Source organism: Psittacula echo (assembly GCF_963264785.1).
Source record: "Psittacula echo genome assembly, chromosome: 6".
Taxonomy (NCBI): domain Eukaryota; kingdom Metazoa; phylum Chordata; class Aves; order Psittaciformes; family Psittacidae; genus Psittacula; species Psittacula echo.
Genome location: NC_137743.1, coordinates 49,270,193 through 49,290,213, shown reverse-complemented (window position 1 = coordinate 49,290,213; position 20,021 = coordinate 49,270,193). Strand labels below are relative to the sequence as shown.

At 36.8% G+C, this 20,021-nt stretch overlaps 1 protein-coding gene across 1 annotated transcript in view; it reads right to left on the bottom strand.

Moving 5' to 3' along the window:
- Window positions 1-1,379: 1,379 nt before the first annotated feature.
- Window positions 1,380-20,021, bottom strand: part of RTKN2 (rhotekin 2) — a gene marked incomplete at both ends in the record, with an annotated part of 31,263 nt that continues 12,621 nt past the window's right edge. Inside the window, 6 exons of the mRNA XM_080622010.1 lie at window positions 1,380-1,933; window positions 4,005-4,112; window positions 6,025-6,190; window positions 12,917-13,048; window positions 14,085-14,191; window positions 15,694-15,788. Of these exons, the coding sequence (XP_080478136.1) occupies window positions 1,380-1,933; window positions 4,005-4,112; window positions 6,025-6,190; window positions 12,917-13,048; window positions 14,085-14,191; window positions 15,694-15,788 (1,162 nt within the window). The remainder of the gene's footprint in view (window positions 1,934-4,004; window positions 4,113-6,024; window positions 6,191-12,916; window positions 13,049-14,084; window positions 14,192-15,693; window positions 15,789-20,021) is intronic.

Here is a 20,021-nt window from a genome sequence, read left to right as displayed (position 1 = left end):
GCCCCATCCCAAATAGGCAATGAACTACTGAGGGAATTCAGCAGACACCTTTACAGCTGTGCAGCCAAGAGCTTAGCAAAAGACAAAAATTAGACAAAACAAACCAACCATGCACACAATATCTTCTGGAGAAAGAGCAAAGCTCTCAAAGCCATCTGCATTTTACAAAAAAAAAAAAAAAAAAAAAGAAAATTAATGAACTGTATGTCTACTGTTGCTCCTGGATAAGTTTCAGCATCTGACATAAATGCATCAGCTAAGGAAAGGGTTGGATATTTAAGTTGTGGATCCAGGAAAACAGAATCCATTTGCAATAGACATTTTACAGGTGCCACAGGAATCCTAATAACTCATGCTTCTTACAAAAATGGTAAGTCTAGATGGACGAATAAGATGGACGAATAAGATGGAAGGATATCAAAGTTCAGTATTTTGACCTGAAGTACTTACTCTCTGCTATTTCAGAAAAAAACAAGTGGTGAAAGACCTGACTGCTTACCAGTAACACTGCTGTGTTTACAAACCAGGAACAGCTGAGAGACTCCACAAAGGAGAACCTATGCTACAGAGCCCTGTTTGTCAAAAAAAACCACAAACCCAACCATAAAAATGAAATCTTGAATAGGTGTTCATATGCAGTACAGCTTTTAAATGTTCATGTTAGTCTGAAACAAGTAGCAGTCATGGATCATGTTCTTGCTCATACACAGATAATCCTGGTCTACTTGGACAGCACATGCACCAGCAAGAACGTAGGCTATCCCATGCTAAATTGATAGAACTGTTTCAGAAATTCATACGGAGTTATAGAGCTGTTCAGAAGAGTACTATAACTTTTCATAGAATATCACATTATAAGGAGCGGTTCCCAAACAGTAAGGGAGAGAGAAAAATATTTTAGGTGATGCCAAGCACGGAGCCCAAGAAAATCGATTTTGCGAGATCTGTGCTGAGTCTGTGTGAAATTCCCACTTGAACTAACCTGAGAAGATGCAGATGGGCTAAGCTAATGGTCTGGTAGAAGGTAATGGTAACAACCCTGCTGCAGGGATACTGAGTTACCCTGAACGTTGCAGTTTTTTCAAGGGGAAGGCACTGAACCACTCCTCAGAAGTAGCACTGTTATTTCAGATAGAGACAACCCTCCCAGTTATTAGTGCAACTATTTAGATGTTAGTGATACTGAGTACAGCTGAGACTGCAGCTAGGAGTAATGCCCTACCTAAAAGGAAAAAAACAGCCAACCAAACAAACCCAAAACCAAATCCACTTCAGCTTCAATAGTTATGAGCTTTATGCTAAAATCTATTTTCATTCAAGAGATGTAGAAGGCTGAGCAACTTAAAATTCCAGACACTTCTCTAAACTAATTATTATGTCTATGGCTGTAACCAGGATCTAGGGTCTAGCATTTCTCTGATGCATTTCTGTCTAGGGGCTGGTACAGGTTTGGTTTCAGACTCAGTCTTGTTAACCAATGAAATGGGATTCCCATGGCCAGCTAAAGTGCTTTTATTACAAGGACCAATTTTGCAAGGAGCAGCAGTGGGTGTCTGCAACTGCTGCAGTTTTGCAGATAACTTCGAATCAAAAGAAGAACTATTAGCAGATGTGCAGTCAGGCTTCTCCCAGTTTGCCTTGCCCACTTGCTCTGTGTTCACCTGTGCTTTTGCACTATAGGGTGACTTATCGGAGGGTGGAGGTGGAGCTCTTCTTTTCTTTCCTCTGCTATCATTAGGACTTGTAGTATTTCTTTTTGGGCTCAGATGCATGTTTTTCTGAACCACCATCTCATGAGATCCATCAAAGAGTGAAGCCCACAGGGAAGATGCAGACTCTTTTTGCTGGCCAAGCAGGAAATCACCATCAGTCTCTTCAATTTTTCTTTGTATGATAGCAGCTAAGCCCTCATGTTTCACTGGAGAATCAATGCCTATAATTTTAAGGGACAGCAATTAACTCAGATTAAAATGCTACCAATGATTTTACTGCTACCTATTTTGTTATTACTATTCAGAATACAAAACTGTATTAGCTGTGTCTTGTGAAGTCCTAACTACTATTAAGAGTGTTAATGGATGAAACGGAAAAAATTACATATGTTTTCAAAGATTGCTCTGAGGCGACAGGAGGGAACTGTTTTCATGACAGCTGGCATTCAGGTAACAGTGTAGGGCACTGATATTTCTTCCCAAGTAAAAGTAGAAAAGATGATGTGCTATTAGAAAACCTGTATGTATTAAATATTAAACATCTTTTGTTGTATAGTGCTTTGAAATTTTCATTTCACAGAAGGCCTATGAAAAAGTCTATGACTAAACGTTTTTGTACTTCCAGCCTGCAGAAAATGGGCTATCTTCACATATATCATTTTTCTTTATGTGCTTTAAGATTGTCTTTTCCCATTTCTTGTCCATCATATTGAGTTTTCTGGGTATACTGCAGTAATACTAGCCTCAAACAGCAGCAGTATCTTTTCTATTGCAGGCCACATGTTAACAGTTTTCAGCACATTTTTAAACACAGGGTTTTACCTATAGAAGCATAGAATCATTTAGATGGGAAAAGACCTTTAAAATAATCAAGTCTAACCGTTCATCTGCCACTGCCCAATCCACCACTAAACCATATCGCTAAGTCCCATATCTACATGGGTTTTGAACATTTCCAGGGATGGTGACTTCACCACTTCACTGGGCTGCCTGTTCCAATGCTTGACAGCCTTTTCAGTGAAGAAATTTTTCCTCATACCAAATCTAAACCTCATCTGGCACAACTTAAGGCCATTTCCTCTTGTCCTATCACTTCTTACTTGGGAGAAAAGACTGACCCTCATCTCGCCACAACCTCCTTCCAGGTAGTTGTAGAGAGCAATAATGTCTCTATTCTGCTTCCTTTCCTCCAGACCAAACAACCTCAGTTTCTGTAGTCACTCCTCATAAGATTTGAGCTTCAGACCCTCTTTCAGCTTTGTTGCCCTTCTTTGAGCCTGCTCCAGCACCTCAATATCTTTCTTGTAGTGAGGGGCCCAAAACCAAACCCATTATTCAAGGCACAGCCTCACTGATGCCAAGTATAGGGGGACTTTGAGTACTATAAATAAGCAGGAAAATTTGTATATTAAGAGTGAAACAGAGTATGCGTGCTGCTCCTCACTAATGTTCTTGAGTGTCAGCAGAATTATGCTACCATGTTACCTTTGTAAAACTTCCATATAGGTGATTTACTGCCTTTCTGCTCTGCATTCTTAGCTTAGATAGGACTCTCTTGATTGTTCAGTGCTCTGATGCACAGTAACTCAATGACCCACACGGCATTTTGAGCATCTTCACAGTTCCAATCTTAAGCAGCAAGCAGTCAAGCATTTATAGTTAAACAGTATTTCTCAGCCAATAGTGTATCAGATCCATTAAAACAAAGTGACCTACTTTTTCTAGTCTGTAAATATTACTTCTGTAATGAAACTATTAAAATAATCCTGCTGCATACCACTTTCCTCTGTAAAAATACAAGTCTCAAATACATGCTAGCTAGATTTTCCAAGCATATTTTCCAACATCATTACCAAAGACCAAAAAATTTGATAAGTTCTGCTTAGTAAGCCTTTAAATAGCTTTAAGAACAGCAGGTTAATTTCATGCAACTAGTTAAAGACATTATCAGTTTGCAGACTGGACTATTTAACCTTTACATTTCTTGAGCTTCATATTACTCTTACGACGAATGTTTACTTCTAACGACACCTTTTTGAATATGCTCAGGACTCCCTAGTTATAACTCAGATTACAGATTTCTTTGTGTCAAGGTATAAAAATGTATTCATTATTTGTGCTATTACAAATTCAGATTTATTATGTACTCCTTGGTATGCAATTTTGTTGCTCTCTCATTGTCTGAACCGTCCTTAAGAAACTCAGTGTTTCGACATCAACGCCAGAAGCCATCTGAATACAGACAATGTTGTTTCTGTTACCCTGCAACTTGAAAACACAAATCCCACTTACTCATATCATGGTAGACGAAGGTTGCTTCTTTTGTCAAGAACAAAGGTGGTTTCCGTGGTGACATAATCTCAATTTTCATAAGTTCTTCACAACAATGTTTCCACTGGCCTGAGAGAGAAAAAAAGAACAATGACTGGAACTTAAACACTTCAGCTTGAAAAAAGTTGATGTTATTCAGCTGTGTTAGGAAACTGTCTCCAATGCAATGCTAATCAATACGCATTTACTTTTGTTTAGCAGAAACGCTCAGCATGCATTTTTATTTTCAATTCTGTACTCTCTTAGCACACAGGTCTATCTCCAATTTAAGCATTCTAGCAGTATTGTTATACTATGCAGGTTAAATATCATAATTTGCCTTCAAATCCCCGCACACAGTATAAACTCACCAATTAAAAAAAGCTTCATGAAGTTATTGGGGACAAACTCCAATATACTGCAAGACGGATGTTATACAACTATGTTACAATGTTCTAGTAAAGGAACATTATGTCTTTAATAGAGGATAACTTGCCTTTTATCTGTTAGCAGACAAGGAAACCTCTTTTTCTATTAATAGATTTTGACCTTAAGGAAAACAAGACATGGTAAAATTACTTTGTTCATACCAATCATTCCAAGTTTTCAGAGCACATTAATTTTAAGGGAATTTTAGAAGCAAAGAAGAAAAAAGGCATTTAAATGCCGAGTGACCCATTTTTTCTGAACCTAAGGAAAATGTCTCAAAAAATCCATGGGTATTCTATCTATAATGAATAAGAAGTAGTTCTTTTACCCTACTCTACAGTTAATTTAAAGATGATGCCCTAGTTTTTTCTTGGTGTGTTTCTTTAATTGATGGAGCCTTTTCTCATTGTAAATCAGAGCTAGAAAGGACTAGAAATACAAGTACAATACCGAGTTTTCACAGGCTCAATTCACTGATTTTATTGGTGTGGCCTCTGACTAAAGACTAATATTTCATTCACTGACCTGGTTCTGTTTTTTTGAAATGATAAAAATGACTACTGGGAACCAACTAAACCTGTCAATGTTGGCACAGTAACTGACACTTGTTCTTTACTCTCAATAAACCTGTGAGTCAAACTACTAAAGCAGAAGAAAAAGATGGAGAGGAATTAATCAATATTGTTCTTATAATAAATATTTGATGTTAAAACAGCAACACAGTATACTACTTCAATACCATTTCGCTGTTTTACACCAATAAATGAGTTTCTTCTCTCATGAAAGAAGAGTGTTGCTCCAGAGGGTTAGCCAAACAATCAGGGTGTCAATTTCTCATTTCATTCATATCACCTATTACAAAGCCTCAGGTACAGATTTTACCAGGTTCAAGAAGTATGTATTTGCACGACTGGACTGGAGTGTGGCTGGGTAAGCATACTCCTGTGTGACAAGGGGTACCAAAACCTTAGAATTACCAACAGAATCAAGTAATCCCTATTACAAAAATAGTGATTTAATTCAGCTATTCATACTGCTGAGCAAAGAATTCCCCGATAGATGTGCCTCCTTGCAAGGGCTGGCTGAATCTATACCCTAGCCAAAGCCCGAAATGAATCCAGCATCTTTATCACTTCCCACTAAGGCTTCCACACCCAAAGGTTTCATACTTGCAGAGTCTCACAAAACCAACACAACACTGGTAGGATGTCCAGGCAGAGGTGAACTCTTCCTGCTACAGTGGAGGAAGAGATGGAGAGAATGTGGCAGTCCGTAAAACAGATTAACTAGAATACTGCTAAAAGACACCAAGTTCAGTTGAGATTGATGGGCATATTCCGCCTCTGATTTCTTGCAAAACCCCACACCAAACACATTGAATTTGGTTAGTCAAATATTGCCTTCCAATGCCTTAGACCACCACCAAATATTATCCCAGAGAACATTTTTCCTTCTCTTTTCTTGCAAACAAAGGCTTAAGAGGCAGTTCCAATTCAAATTGTTCAAGGATCCCTTTGATGTTACATAACAGCCCACTTGGAGGGCGCACTGCCAGCACTGCCTGCTTACTTACTTAGGTCATAAAAGTGCTGCCAGAAAGCCTCCATCCACTCATGAAATTCATCCCTACTGTCAGTAGCAAAAAGTTGCGTCACAGCCTCTCCAGACACACGGTTGATAACAGAGAAGTTTTTAGTCCCTCTTTTGGAATCCTTATCCACAGCTCGAATTCTGGTTTCCTAGGAACGACAAACTGTGATTAATGAGTTATTGCTTCAGCTCCACACTGGTATCACCTTATGGCCAATGACACTATAAGGGATGTATAATTTGTCTTTTTATCTAATCCATATTATTTCCAAAACAACCAACTGGAAAAAAAAAAAATAAAAACCCAAACAAAAACCCCAAAACTAATGTCAGGAATCACTTATGAAAATATAAAACTATTAAACATAAAACTATTAAAATGACATAAAATATGAAAAATAAGGGAATGAACAATTATTGCTGTTTTGTTTAGAATGTACATTTTACGTTTTCCTTCCCCCTGCCTTAACCAGCTCATCTCACACTGCTCATTCTTCACAGTAGTTTAGTGAACCTAAAATAAAGGCAAGTAGCTCCTTTTCTCCAAACTCTTCAGCTGGACAACCACATTGTTACAGCCACTGTTTAGGTCTCCTACTGTACTTCTGTGGGCTGCTGATTATGCAGTATTGTATTATTTTATGTTCATCTTGGTGAATCAGGACATTCAGGGCTCGTACTATAGTGATGGGAAAGGCAAAAATTAACTTATTTAGCCCACATTTAAAGAAGCATTTGTAGCAGTTACCCATGCAGTTCTGATAGAATCAATTTCCAGGATGAAAAAACCACTTTGCTATAATATAAAAAAAATCCTATTTGTCATTTCAAAATAGACATTTTTGTTATGCCTTACTAGGCAGAGCTACACAGAAACAATTAAAAAATGTATGTGAGAAGTATATCACAGGTCTATCAAATTTCTTCAGCTATGTTAGAAAGACTTTCAGATTACACAGCAGCTTTACACTTTACAGATTACACTGTTACAACTAAGGTTTCCCCTTCTGTTTGGGGATGTAGTTCCTTAAGTGGGGAAAAGAAAAAAAAGATAATTCATACGTAAAATACCAAAACATTTTGGTAAAAGTCGGGTAAAACACAACTGAAAAACTTTCCAGAACACAACTGGTCAACATTGCTGCTCATCACAACCTGATGAACAATTAAAAATAATGAATGTTACTTTATTTACAAAAGTAAATGCAGAAACCCTGGGAATATCTTTGCATATACAATTCAACCTGACTGAACAAGCAATGGCCTATTACAACACAGCCCTTAAAAGAATTTTTGGCATACCCAGGAGAACAGCATAATCCCAGATCCTGTTGGGATGATGAGTGTCGGCGCCAAGGAGTCAACTAGCACCCTACATTTGGCCAGCACTAGAGCTTGGCAGGACATGAGGCTGCCTAACACATGCTAAGACCACACAGCACCCTCGTGACACACAAGGGTGCCCCCTGGCATGGGGAGCGCCCCAGGTTTTGAAGGAAGCTAACAACCATAGCCACAGCTGTGTTCAAACGTCTCCTGTCTCACAGGACAGTGTATCTGACCACAAAGGTGGCCTTGGGCATTCCTCAAAATACAGTGGGGACAGCTCAACCATGTTCATTTGTACACAATTCCACCAAATGTCAAACATCTGCTAAAGATGTTAAACATACACCTACAGAAATTAAGTTTACACATGGGATCCCATGGGGATAAGCCTAGTTCTGACACTCAGAAAACCAAAAAATTATTCTACAGATTTTAAATGCATTACTGAAGTAACCATTTGAAATACCAACAGCTGCTTGTAGCATATCTGATGGATATGCTCATTTAAATTCTTCTGTCTAAAAATAGGAGATGAAGTAATTCATCCATAAGTGCTCTATATCCCATTAACTCAGGTAACCATAGATACCAGCAAAAAAATTAAATCAAATAGATTAACATTTGACAGGTAAGAACTTCAAGTATGCCATACACACAAGTTTACTTAATGATGTTTGCTGCAGGTTTTATCCCACAACTATGGTATTATTCAAAGGAGATAAATCCTCAAGCAACAATCTATATCTGATGCTTGAATATTTAAGGAGTGATACAAGATGCTCTTACAGTAATGAGCTTGATGATTTTACCAAGCTTGGACGAATTACACTACATGTCCAGTCCCACTTAACCACAAAACAAAACAAAAACAAAAAAAAAACCACACCAAAAAAAAAAAAAAAAAAACAAAACAAAAAAAAAAAACAAAAAAAAAAAAAAAAAAAAACACCACACCCAAAACAAAACCAGAGAGAGAGAGGAAGTTTTTGTATTGCTAAAATGCAACACTTTCCTGCTAGGCCAATCCCAACACACTGGGGAGCAATGGTTATAAAGGTCACTTTAAGACATCAAAACAAGCCACAGTTCTTGAGAAAAATATTGAATAACCTAAGATCCAGACCTGTGTATTTATTTTAAGATTAAAAAAATCAAATCACATATAACAAACTTCCTTCATGTTTTCAGTACCAAAAAAGAAGCCAAGAAATAACATGACACTGGAAACAAAATATAATCTCTTCATGTGTTGGTTGCTGTAATGTTAATAATTTCCATGGGGTCTCTTTCAGGCAAGCAGAGAAATTCAGTTAAATTTAAAATTGGATTTCAAACACATTAATGCACAAGAGTGGATTCACCCTATCAGCTATGAATACTTCCTCCTTTCATCTTCATTGTTTCGTGAACTTCTGTTAACATAACATCTTTGTGGCCACTGGGTGGTAAGTATTATGTGTAAGTATAATATGGAAAAGCAATATTAGGATTTCTATGTTATTTTAGCTATCTTAGGTACAATGCAGCAGCTAAAAACCAGGAGGAGATGGCATTGTATGACCAACCAGCATTCTGTGGAGCACCAGGGAGCCTTAATACATAGTTTCCAAACCACTCAATTTGAGCATGTGTGTTATAAGGTCCACCGTGTGGGATCTAGTTATTATATCTGCTTCCCCTGCCCACATTCACAACCTCTTTCAAGCAACTGCAAGACTAAATTGAGCAATATGATGTGAGATACCAGACATTCGGAGGCACTTAACTAGTCTGTGCTTTTCCAAATTGTTTTCACATGTATGAAGGCTTGTTGAAGCCAACCAGTGGGACAAAGCCCTTACTACAGAGAACATAGATATTCTCAGGGCTCCTCTCATTTCACCACTGCTGAAGCTCCCTGACGCACACAGAGAATATTGCTCACATTGCTGGCTCCCTAAATGTTCACATGGTCAAGAACTCAAATCAATATACTTCCGCTCCAGACCAAGATTGAACTCCCTGGTTGCCTAGAAGTTACATTGCTGCAGCCATCGTTACCTTTTCAAACAAACACTACCTGACCTAGCCCAGAACAGGTGTTCCAACAAGAACTGTCATTCAAGGTAACAGTTTGCAAAAATCACACAATCATAGAATGGTTTGGGTTGGAAGGGACCTTAAAGACCATCTAGTTCTAACCCTCTGGCATGCGGAGGGACACCTTCCACTAGACCCGGTTGCTCAAAGCCCCATCCAACCTGGGCTTAAACACTGCCAGGGATGGGGCAGCCACAACTTCTTTGGGTAATCTGTGCCACTGTCTTACCACCCTCACAGTAAAGAATTACTTCTTAATATCTAATCTCAATCTATTCTCTTTCACCTTAAAGCCATTTCCCCATGTCCAATCACTACATGCCCCTGTAAACAAGTCTCTCTCCCGATTCCTCGTAGGCCCCCTTAAGGTATCAGAAGGCTACATTAAGGTATCTCTCAAGCTTTATATTCTCCAGACTGAAATACCATCTTGATTTTGCCCTTTCACTCCTGCTACACTGTTTAGCAATCAGTCTGTGAACCCTGAGCCCAAGGCTGCAAACATTTGCTGTTTCTCATCCTGTTGACCTCAACAATTAGCATGAACAGATATAGCTCTAGGCCTGCTGCACTGCATGGGGCCACAGCAAAGACTGCAGTGGCAAAATATGCCAGGAAGGAAATCACAAGCCTATGATAATTTGAAACGACATCCCAGAATTCCTCAAGCTTCAGGCATACATAGCACACAAAAAAGGTTTTATAATCAATAACAGAGATACAACAGAATATGTATTCCAAATACTGAGCCACCAAATGCTGGCACACACCCCTATTTGCTAAGCTATCAGGTGTGGGCAAGGCCTTTATTATTCATTTCAAACTAAAGAAAACTGGAACTGGCCCACAAGGAATATTTCTTGTTCAAATTGGATTCCAGCAAATTTTCTTTGCTACAGAAAAGATCATTTCTCTTTTCCTACTTAGTTGTGCAATATAATATGTTATAATCACATTTAGCTGGAACAATAATAGTAACACTTGCATAATAGGAGCTGCAGAACCATTCTTGCTCAACAGCAGTAGCAGTGAAGTCATCTGAAGTCGAAGTAATGACTTCGCTAGTCTTAATGGCTTCTTTGAGTCTCAATTCAAAAGGAATGGGAAATAAGGCTACCAGTGTGAATATTTTCCAGAGAGTTTCTCACAAATCCAGATGATTTCATTACTTTTCAAAAAGTACCTTTCAATTACATGTAAAGGATCAGCTCCACATTATAAATGAAAATGCCACATATGCAACCAGAAGAGATTTTAGTTAGAATGTCTAGAGTGGATGCTCAAGCTCAACTTTCATTTTGAAATTGCTGTTTCTATAACAACACATAACAGACAAGCCCATATGATTAGTCTGCATTTAATCTGTAAGAGAAATTTCATAACAAAGAACTCAAAAAATATCTGCAGGCGTTAAGTTATTTTCAAGAGAAGCTGTTTAAGTAGTAAAGTATCCAAATACATTTAAATTGATTTTTTTTCTGGTTTTAATTTAAATTGAAGATTCACAGTCATATTCTCCAGCAGTCTGACATTTCTGTAAAATGATATAAGATACATTATTTTTGTACCTTCTACATGTTAGCTTTAAGGATAATTCTGCAAACACATGGACAGTTTCTAGGCAAAGGTTTATTAAGCTGGATTTTAAGTTCTGAGCATATTGGTAACTTGGAGGGAGCAAAATACCTTAGTAGAATATGGATATTTTGAAAGGAAAAGCAAAACTAGGATATTGATAAAAACAGAGATGAGACAAAGATAGATACGAGGCAGCCTGAGAGATACTTTTAAAAAATAATTACTGCCACATTTTAGAAGATGGATTTAATAATTCTATAATTTACTAAAGTTTAACATTTCTCAACTCATATTGTGAGCAGCTGGAAAACAGTATTATGGCAAAGGCTGAGTAGTACAATTAAAAGTGATTGAAGATGTATGCAAGTAAACTTGCTTAAATAGTTTCACTATAATGACATTCAGGCATTTAATGTAAATGCATGATCAACTGGAATTAAAAATGACTTTGTTAATAGATACAGCACTAGCAGAATGGTGGTTTTAAGGAATCAATTTGAATCTTAGCAAATTAAATACAAAGTACTAACACAAACAGGTAACACTGTTATACTAGTTTAAATGTTTGGTTTACATACAAGTCTCACTATAGGTAAGAATACAGCCATATTTTCCAGAAACTTTAACGCCACCAAAAGCTGATATTGCTGTTGTAAGAAGCAGTTCTTTATTAATCCATGTCCCTACTCATTCCCAGTCGTAGCCTAGCCCCTTTCTCATACCACACAAGCATTTGTGTAGCCATGTAGTGAACTGGCTAAGAGACTTTATTAAAAGGAATCACAGTTGAAGCCAACCCTCCTCCTGCACCCAAAATGAGCTAATTTTAACCCACACTGGTTCTCTTGTCCAATTCATCAGCCAGCTGCCCTAATGCCTGCCCTGGGTATAAAACAGCGCAGTAGCATTAACAAGTGACTGGACAAGAGGAATATTTCTTTCAGAATTAGTGTTGGCATCAAGCATCCACAGTAGTACAGCATCAGAATCCAGATCGACCTGTGCTTAACACAGTTTTCATATGTGTCTGTCTACTTACGTAAGATGAATCCCCCTGTGTCAATTGCAAATAACATTAAATCCCTTAGCTCGCCCTTGTGTGCTAGTAACTCTTGATAACTGCACCAAAACCAGGTTTTGAAAGCATCTGTTCACTTTAATGATCACCATTCTAAAAAGTCCTTCCAATAATATTCCTACATTGAACACTTAAACATTACTTCTAATTAAATACTTAATGCTTCTTTAGCCAAATAGTAAGTAACATTTTAACTTTACGTTTTAAACTTAGCCTTTCTAACCAGGGCATGAAAAACAGCAATAACGTCATTCTAGGGAGCAGAACTTCCAAAGTTATTGTGCCTTATAAAAAAACACTATTAAGAAAAGCAGCTTATTTTAAGGCACTGAAATATTTTGAACAATTTTCTAGCTCTCCTTCTAATTAAGACTGTGGCCAAATAACACAAAAGCAGCTTTTGCTAAATTCCACCTTGCTGAGGACAAAATTCTACCAGAGCTTTGCTAAGGGACTGTAAGCAATACATTTCCAAGGGCTGTCCTATGGAACTGTCATATAAGAAATTAACACTTTTCCCAAAGAAAAATATCCTTTTTTTTACCTTTATGTTAACCAGTCTAACACAATAGAAGGAACTTACCTTCTCAGATAAGAAATGTAATATCCTTGCTAAAAGGTTCAGTGACTGCAAATTTCACTGAAGCATATCCCACCCACATACTAACTATAGAGCATTCTGCATACCAGCAGCTTAGAGCCCAAATGACAGTATGTCTTAAAAAACATCAACCAACCAAACAAAAAAACAACCTCCCCTGAAATAAACAAAACCCAAACAAAATAAAAAAACCCATACAACAAATTTTACCTTGTTGATGGGAACTGTCAATGCTGGCTCCAGTTTAGCTTCAATTTCTTCTGGTGAGTTGTAACAAAAGAGTTTGCCACCCCTTAGTATGCAATACAGCCTCCTCCAGCTAGTTAGACTTCCTGTCATTTGCTAAGAGGAAGAAATAGTCATAAATTGCCAAACATAAACTACAAATTAAAAGTGTATTATAAGGTTCAGATCAGCCCTATGTGAATAAAACTTAGCCACACCTAATTCTTTCCTAAAAAAAAAACCAACCAACTTTCTGCTGCAGAACACTTCTGAGTCACTGATTTTTGAAATGTTAGCAATGCTTTGAATATCTTTTGGTGTTTTACAGTTTTTGCAGAATTATTGCCAGGTTACACTAACAATACAGAATTTGCTGGTTCACACAGAATGAAATCTAGAACTGGTGTCCACCGTAAGAAAGAAACCACCTTTTATTAGCTATAGTAATTACACAGTAAGAGAAATAAAAGGAGTATCTCACTTTGGAAATACACAGTACATTCAACAAATGTCAAAGACATTTGTCTAGCATTTCCACTTTCTCAAATGAATTTTATGAACAGCTTTCATAAATGTATTATAGTTTCACAACAAGTTTAAAGCCTGTAATTCAGCACTCCTGACAAATAACCCAGCCCCTCTGGCCCTCCACTAACACCTTCCCATTTGCCTAGTTGTGCAATGAACCAAAATAGAGAAGTAAACTGAGTTCACATGAATCATTTTTGAAGGAATGAGTTTAAATACAGCTTGGTTCACCAGCCAGATTATCCCATGCTGTGATATGAACCCTTGTGCTAGCACAATGAGAGGCAGATACAAGGATGAGAGCCACAGGTTTATAAGGACTATTGCCATCAAGTACCAGCCTAAACCAATTCTGAAACAACTACTATACTTGATCTTTAGGTAACAGCATAAATAATTTTATTGATAAGCATGCCAAGGAAACATCTATTTCTTCACATTTAGCCACAAAAGATACTGTTAGTGAACAGTGTTTTGAGATAGTTTTCCCCTTGCTCTAGAAAGAACACATGAAAAATAACAGTTCTCAAGAAACCACTTCAGGTAAAAGCAAACATTTTAACAATTGACTCTTAATGACAGCTATTAACAGAAGAAGATGTAAACACAAGCAAAGTCTTCTTACCTGTTGATTGAGAAAACCTGACATCATATCCCTAGCCATGCAGGAAGGCTGAGCCACTAAACGGCAACACATGTTTCCATACAGGGGTAGCCAAAAAGAGGATTCCTCTAGAGAAAGACCCAGCAAAAGAAAGACAACGCTTAGCTCCAAACATCTGCCATACATACATAATTTGACTTTCTTTATCCAGTTTTACATTAAGTTCAAGAATGTAAAAAAACATTTTTAAAGTTTTCATCATGTAACTGAAAACTAAAAATCAGGTTTAGTCTAATAAAATTCTTTTTATTAAAAAGAAATCAAGTAAAAATGAGATATTATTCTACAAGAACAAGTTGTTCTTACATAAAGTATAGCTCTAAATCTCATTTCACAGCTAGAGACATTTTGAAAGACAAATACACTGGTCACCTCATCTAAGCAGGATCCCTGAGCCCATCCCATTGCAGTGCACAGTTACATCTAAATATGAGCACTTTGCTGCAGATTGTTTAATTAAGGCTTAGAATTTGTGTCTACTTCTGTCTTCAGCACCAGAAGAGCATTTAGGATTCAAAGGACTTTCTAATGAATTACAATATCCCTCCTCACTCAGCTGTGCAATAGGCTCTCTCTTCTGTAATTAGAAGCAGGTAATACAAAGTTCCATTGATACTACTCTGTCTTTGGCCATGTTTTAGAAATGCTTGTAATGAATCAAAATTTCCAGGTATGCAATTTCTCACCAGACTAAGTTACGTAAATTAATGACAGAAAAAGGAATCTGAAGAAGGAGTATAAAGTACTAATAAAGAAAGGGTTTCAAAGATACTCAGAATTATTCATCCAACCCTTCAAGAGAGAAATGCCTCATAAATCTTCAAATCTGTACTTATTTATAATTAGTGCAGTGTAAAGAATTAAATTCTCTTTGAGGTCAAGTTTACCCAATTAAAAGATAAAGTTCTCAGATGCTACAGTGAAATATAGTGAAAGTCCCATGTCTGAAGTTAACAGAGAGTGGCTTATGGGAGGGGCCATCCTTTCAGAAAATAATGGACAAAGCATCAAAAATGGTACTCTTGCTACTTAAATCATTAACTTCAGTTGCAGCATAAACATAGTCCCTATGTTAGCAGCTAGCTTGACTGCTGCCAACTTGTGCTGCCCCAGAGGTTAACTACAATGAAAAACACAAAATGCAAGCACACATGCTTACGTCCTCTGCTAAATTTGGGCCTGAAACAACCTAGCTGAACTGAAGCTATTTTTCTACTTTCTTCCTGACTACAGAGGAAAAAAGCTTTTTTTCATTCTGATACCCTTCCTTGGTTGTGAGGAAGGGGAAATAATTGGTATATAGCTATAACTCACTTAAGACCAAGATGCAAATGACAGAAGAAACTCCCAAAAGAATTAAATTTTCATCTGGACTTGAAATTTCATTCAACTTATTGTTTATTCAGCTGTGTACAAATGCCTGGTTTAGAGCCGTTAAATATTTTATTAAAGTTGTTCTATATTAAGTATCAAGAAAAATAATATCTTTAAGCCTTTAGTTTACAAGAGAGAGAAATGCAAAATGTTACTGGGTTTTTTATTTCCTTAAATTAGTACCACATGTACTTACCATTTCCTGTAATAGTAAGGTTGTGAGTCCTAAAATTGTCCTCAGCACTCTCCAGCCCCAAAGTGGTATATGCTAGCATACTATATTTTGCTCCACTAAATGTGAAAGAAAAGGCACATGTAAGATATTTCTGCTTCACATTGCTCAGGCAGTAATTAAAGGGAGTCTTGACATGCCTGAGGTAACACATTTCGGTACTAGGGAATGCCAAGGTGCAAGGCAGCACCTGTCAGTGACCACAGATTGCCACCCCCAAAACCTCTTCCCACAGAACTCCCATATCTCTATTTTCCCTCGTAAACCAACACTGCCCCACAGTCTGTTCATCTGCCTCCTATAAGCTTCTCTCCTGCTTCCACTCAGTGCATACCTCTAGCTCCCTCCCACCCCACAACTTCTAGCCCAATGACACAAGGCTCCATCAGGGGGCTTTTTCCATGGCCTTCTCCTGGACCTGTTTGCCAGGAGACTTCTGACCAGGGCTGCCAAACCTATCTGTAAAGGTTGTGCTATCCAAACTCTCTGCACCCTGAGGACGCTAAAAGCATCTCTCTCCTCTAGTCAGACACCAAGTAACTTTAAACAGCTTTATAGCTTTTATTTCTAGGCCTAAAGCAACTAGATTTGGTAATAGGTTCAAAAACTGCTATAGTTCATAGAACAATGGATGACGTAAACTTCACCTGAAAATACAGGTTAAAAATTAAAAGGCTTTATACTGCTCCTCCACGATGCTCTTCTATTTTGCCTGTGTAGACTACACTTTATAGAACAGTTGTTTATATATGTATTTTTTAATATTATCTAATAGCTTGATTCTTTGCATGCAGAAATCTGTGCAGAAGTCCTACAGTGAGTTTTGTTGCATAAAGGACTCTTTCACTTGTGCTTAGAGGTTTCAGAATGCTATATCTTTGGTTTGGATTTTGCCTAGGGGAAAAAAAACGCATTTACAATTCAGCAGTGCATGTGGAATGCAATTCTTGGAATAAACTAGTATAAATTTGGTACATGTTTAACCTCTTCCCCCAAATACTCTTCAGACCAAGTAATAGATTTACAGTTCAGTGATACAGTAAGAATTCCACCTGGCTAATGGCTGTTTAAACAAAATTCACAAGAAAACAAACCCCTCAAAGTCACTAACTACTCTCCCTAACAGGATCTAGCATAAGAACTCAGGAGAGCATAAGACAGCTTAGTGATATAAAAGATAAGAAGACACCACTGAACCAACATCACTAAAATAATAGTTTTCTATCACAACATTTTTCAAATGTTATTTTTCCTAATATCACATTGGGAACATACGTTTTTACAATCTTTAGCTCTTCAGAGAAACAGAGCAGATGCCTACCTAACCCTAACGAAAGAGGAGAAGGAAAGTAGCAAGTTTGTTAGCAGGCAGATCTGTTACACATGTATCTCAATGGAAGAAAGAGAAAATTAAACATGATATACCAGTCCGAGTGAAGAAACAGTACTGTGAAACATTACAAGAAGGCAATTCGAATGAAATCTCATCGGCATTTGTATATATTCCCTGCTAGACTGTTCACTAACAGAAGATTCTCCACTGATTATATTATGCTATGCAGTTGAGCAATACATTGCTATTCTATTTAAACTATATCAAAAAGTTCAGTTTCTCTTCACAGATAAAAACTTCTTTGCTGATTTTAAACTTTTTTCCTAAACCATGACTAATTACCACAACAACCTTGCAAAAAAAAAAAATAGCTACTTCACTTTTAAAATATGCTTCACACTAACATTTTCAGTCTAAAATACAAGTTGTTCCTTTCAGCCAGCCGCAATATGATTTAGAAAAGTTTCATCTGCAAGCATTTTTTAAATTTAACAGGCTACTCAGGATTGTCGACTATATTTTGCTTCTACATTTCACAGAATTAGCCAACTGCCTTAAATGTCGATATCTCTGTTTAACAAAGAATAATCTGCTTGCTGTATCTCATTCAGTGCTTCGCAAATCTATAGCATTCTTCCATGTAATAACTTTATTAAAAAAAACAAAACAAAACAAAACAAAAACCAGTTCACCTCCACAACATGCCTGTGGCAAAGGTGCGTTGTTAAATCTGTTTACTGACCAAGAGACAGAGGCACCAAAGTTGCCTCACAAACACTGGCATGGGAAGGTGTAACTGTATCACCCTTTCTATCAATGCATATTAATACACCTCAGATTCCAGAATATTAGCCCCAATATTAGAAATCCCAATGTTAGTTCACTCATCCAGATATTCAGAGTGGAGGATTTGTGAGTTAAACGAACAAAAAAAAAAAATCTGAAAAAAGTCTAATATGCTCACCTTTCAATCAGACCTTAAATAACAGAAGGCAAAAATAAAGATAACCTTCAGGTACTAGAAAGAACCCAGTTGTAAAAGTGAGGCCATCAGAATAGACTATGTACTTCTAGCAAAATATCACTATGAATTTGCCAATTCAAACAGACACCACAACCATGCCTCCAGCTCACTGGAGGACAATACATAAAAGGCAACAACTCTATGCAGAGGCCCATTCTGCAGGTGAATAAACATGCACTTCATGGAGTTTCTCTAATGATTTATCCAAAGAGCAACCTACTCACTCTGGAATTCAATAGTATAACTTCACTATGACAAATATATATATATATATTTTTTTTAAAAAAAAAAAAGGCTAGAATAGAAAAAATAAACAGGCAACAGACTGTATAAAAATTTTTTGACAGATAATTAAGAGTAGAGAAAATATTAGTTAGTATAATTAAAGCTAACCAACCTAAGCAAGCATTCTAAATACTTTGTCACTAAGCTTTTACAAGAAGTTAGAAAGCTGACACTTTCTTCACTAACCAAGGAGATTTCTAAGCTAAGAAGTTTCACACAGAGGGATCATAAAGTTTCTGGAAAATGGAGAACTTCATCCATGGGTGCTCTGAAAAGAAAAATGCCTGTATAAATTAAATCTACTGAGAAAAAGATGTTAATATAAGACAGAAAATTCTTCTTTGTTGCAGTTGAATTTCACCTGCGCTCTGGGAATACTTGAAAGATCTCCTGTAACCTTGCAATCTCTTCCCTTGTATAAGAGCTACATACCAAGATCTTACAAATATGTATCTTAAGGAAAGTCTATTAAAAAAAAAAAATTAAAAAAAAAATTGTCAACTTCCTTTCTGCCTATAACTTCCTTCTTTTCAAGAATCTTTTTTAATCACCTAGCAAAGCAATCATTAGACACATCACTGTTCATTTAACTTTGTTAAACAAGGAACAGTCACTGTGAGATGATTATTTACAGTAGAAACAATAAACTTCAAGATGGAGGAAAGGAAAATGCAATTACAATCAAGAAACCAAAAGCTAAACAAAAGGGAAGAGGCAACTATTTAGATTATCCACTGATGCTTCTTCCTTGAAAGACAGGCAATCTATATTCTAGAAAGTCTGGCCAGGAAATAAGCTAGTCGTTATATCTGAAGCAAACTGTAATGATAGTGTGTCATCGCCCAACTGGAGCTTGTAGAAAGCACAGTGACCTAAGATGATCTAGACTGAAAGATACATTGTCATTAGGCGGAACACAGTGGAAAGTTAGCAATGAAATTTGCTTTGCTCTGTGAAGCAGATATCTTGGATGTGTATTTTTGATTGAAACAGTAGTATCAGTATACAGTAATATCAGTTTGACAAAGATAGAATATGCTTGAATGTTTCTTTTTAAAATCCAGGCAAATAGATACATGAAGGTAGACTAAGACTACATTCAATAATTAGAATTAGGCATTGATTCTTTATTGTTCAGCTGCCTTTTTAGATTTTGATTTATTACAAGCATTTCTAAAACATGGCCAAAGACAGAGTAGTATCAATGTTGATGAATCTTTGTTTGATGAATCAAAATTTCCAGGTATCCAATTTCTCACCAGACTAAGTTATGTAAATTAATGACAGAAAAAGGAATCTGAAGAAGGAGCATAAAGTACTAATAAAGAAAGGGTTTCAAAGATACTCAGAATTATTCATCCAACCCTTCAAGACAGAAATGCCTCATAAATCTTCAAAAGACTTTAAAGTAATACCTTGAAAACATTGCTTTCTTTAAAAAAATAATAATTTAAAAATAAATACCATTAGTATTTACAATTTAAGTATTTGGCCTGCTTAAACCTTAACAAAATTAAAGTAGCCAGGAAATATTAGTGGGCAGTTAGCTTCTTTAAAAAATGCATGAAAGACTTCAGATTGTTTTTAAAAGGAAACAGGTAAATTACTGGGAACAGCACTTATTTCTACAAACACTGAAAACCAGCAAGA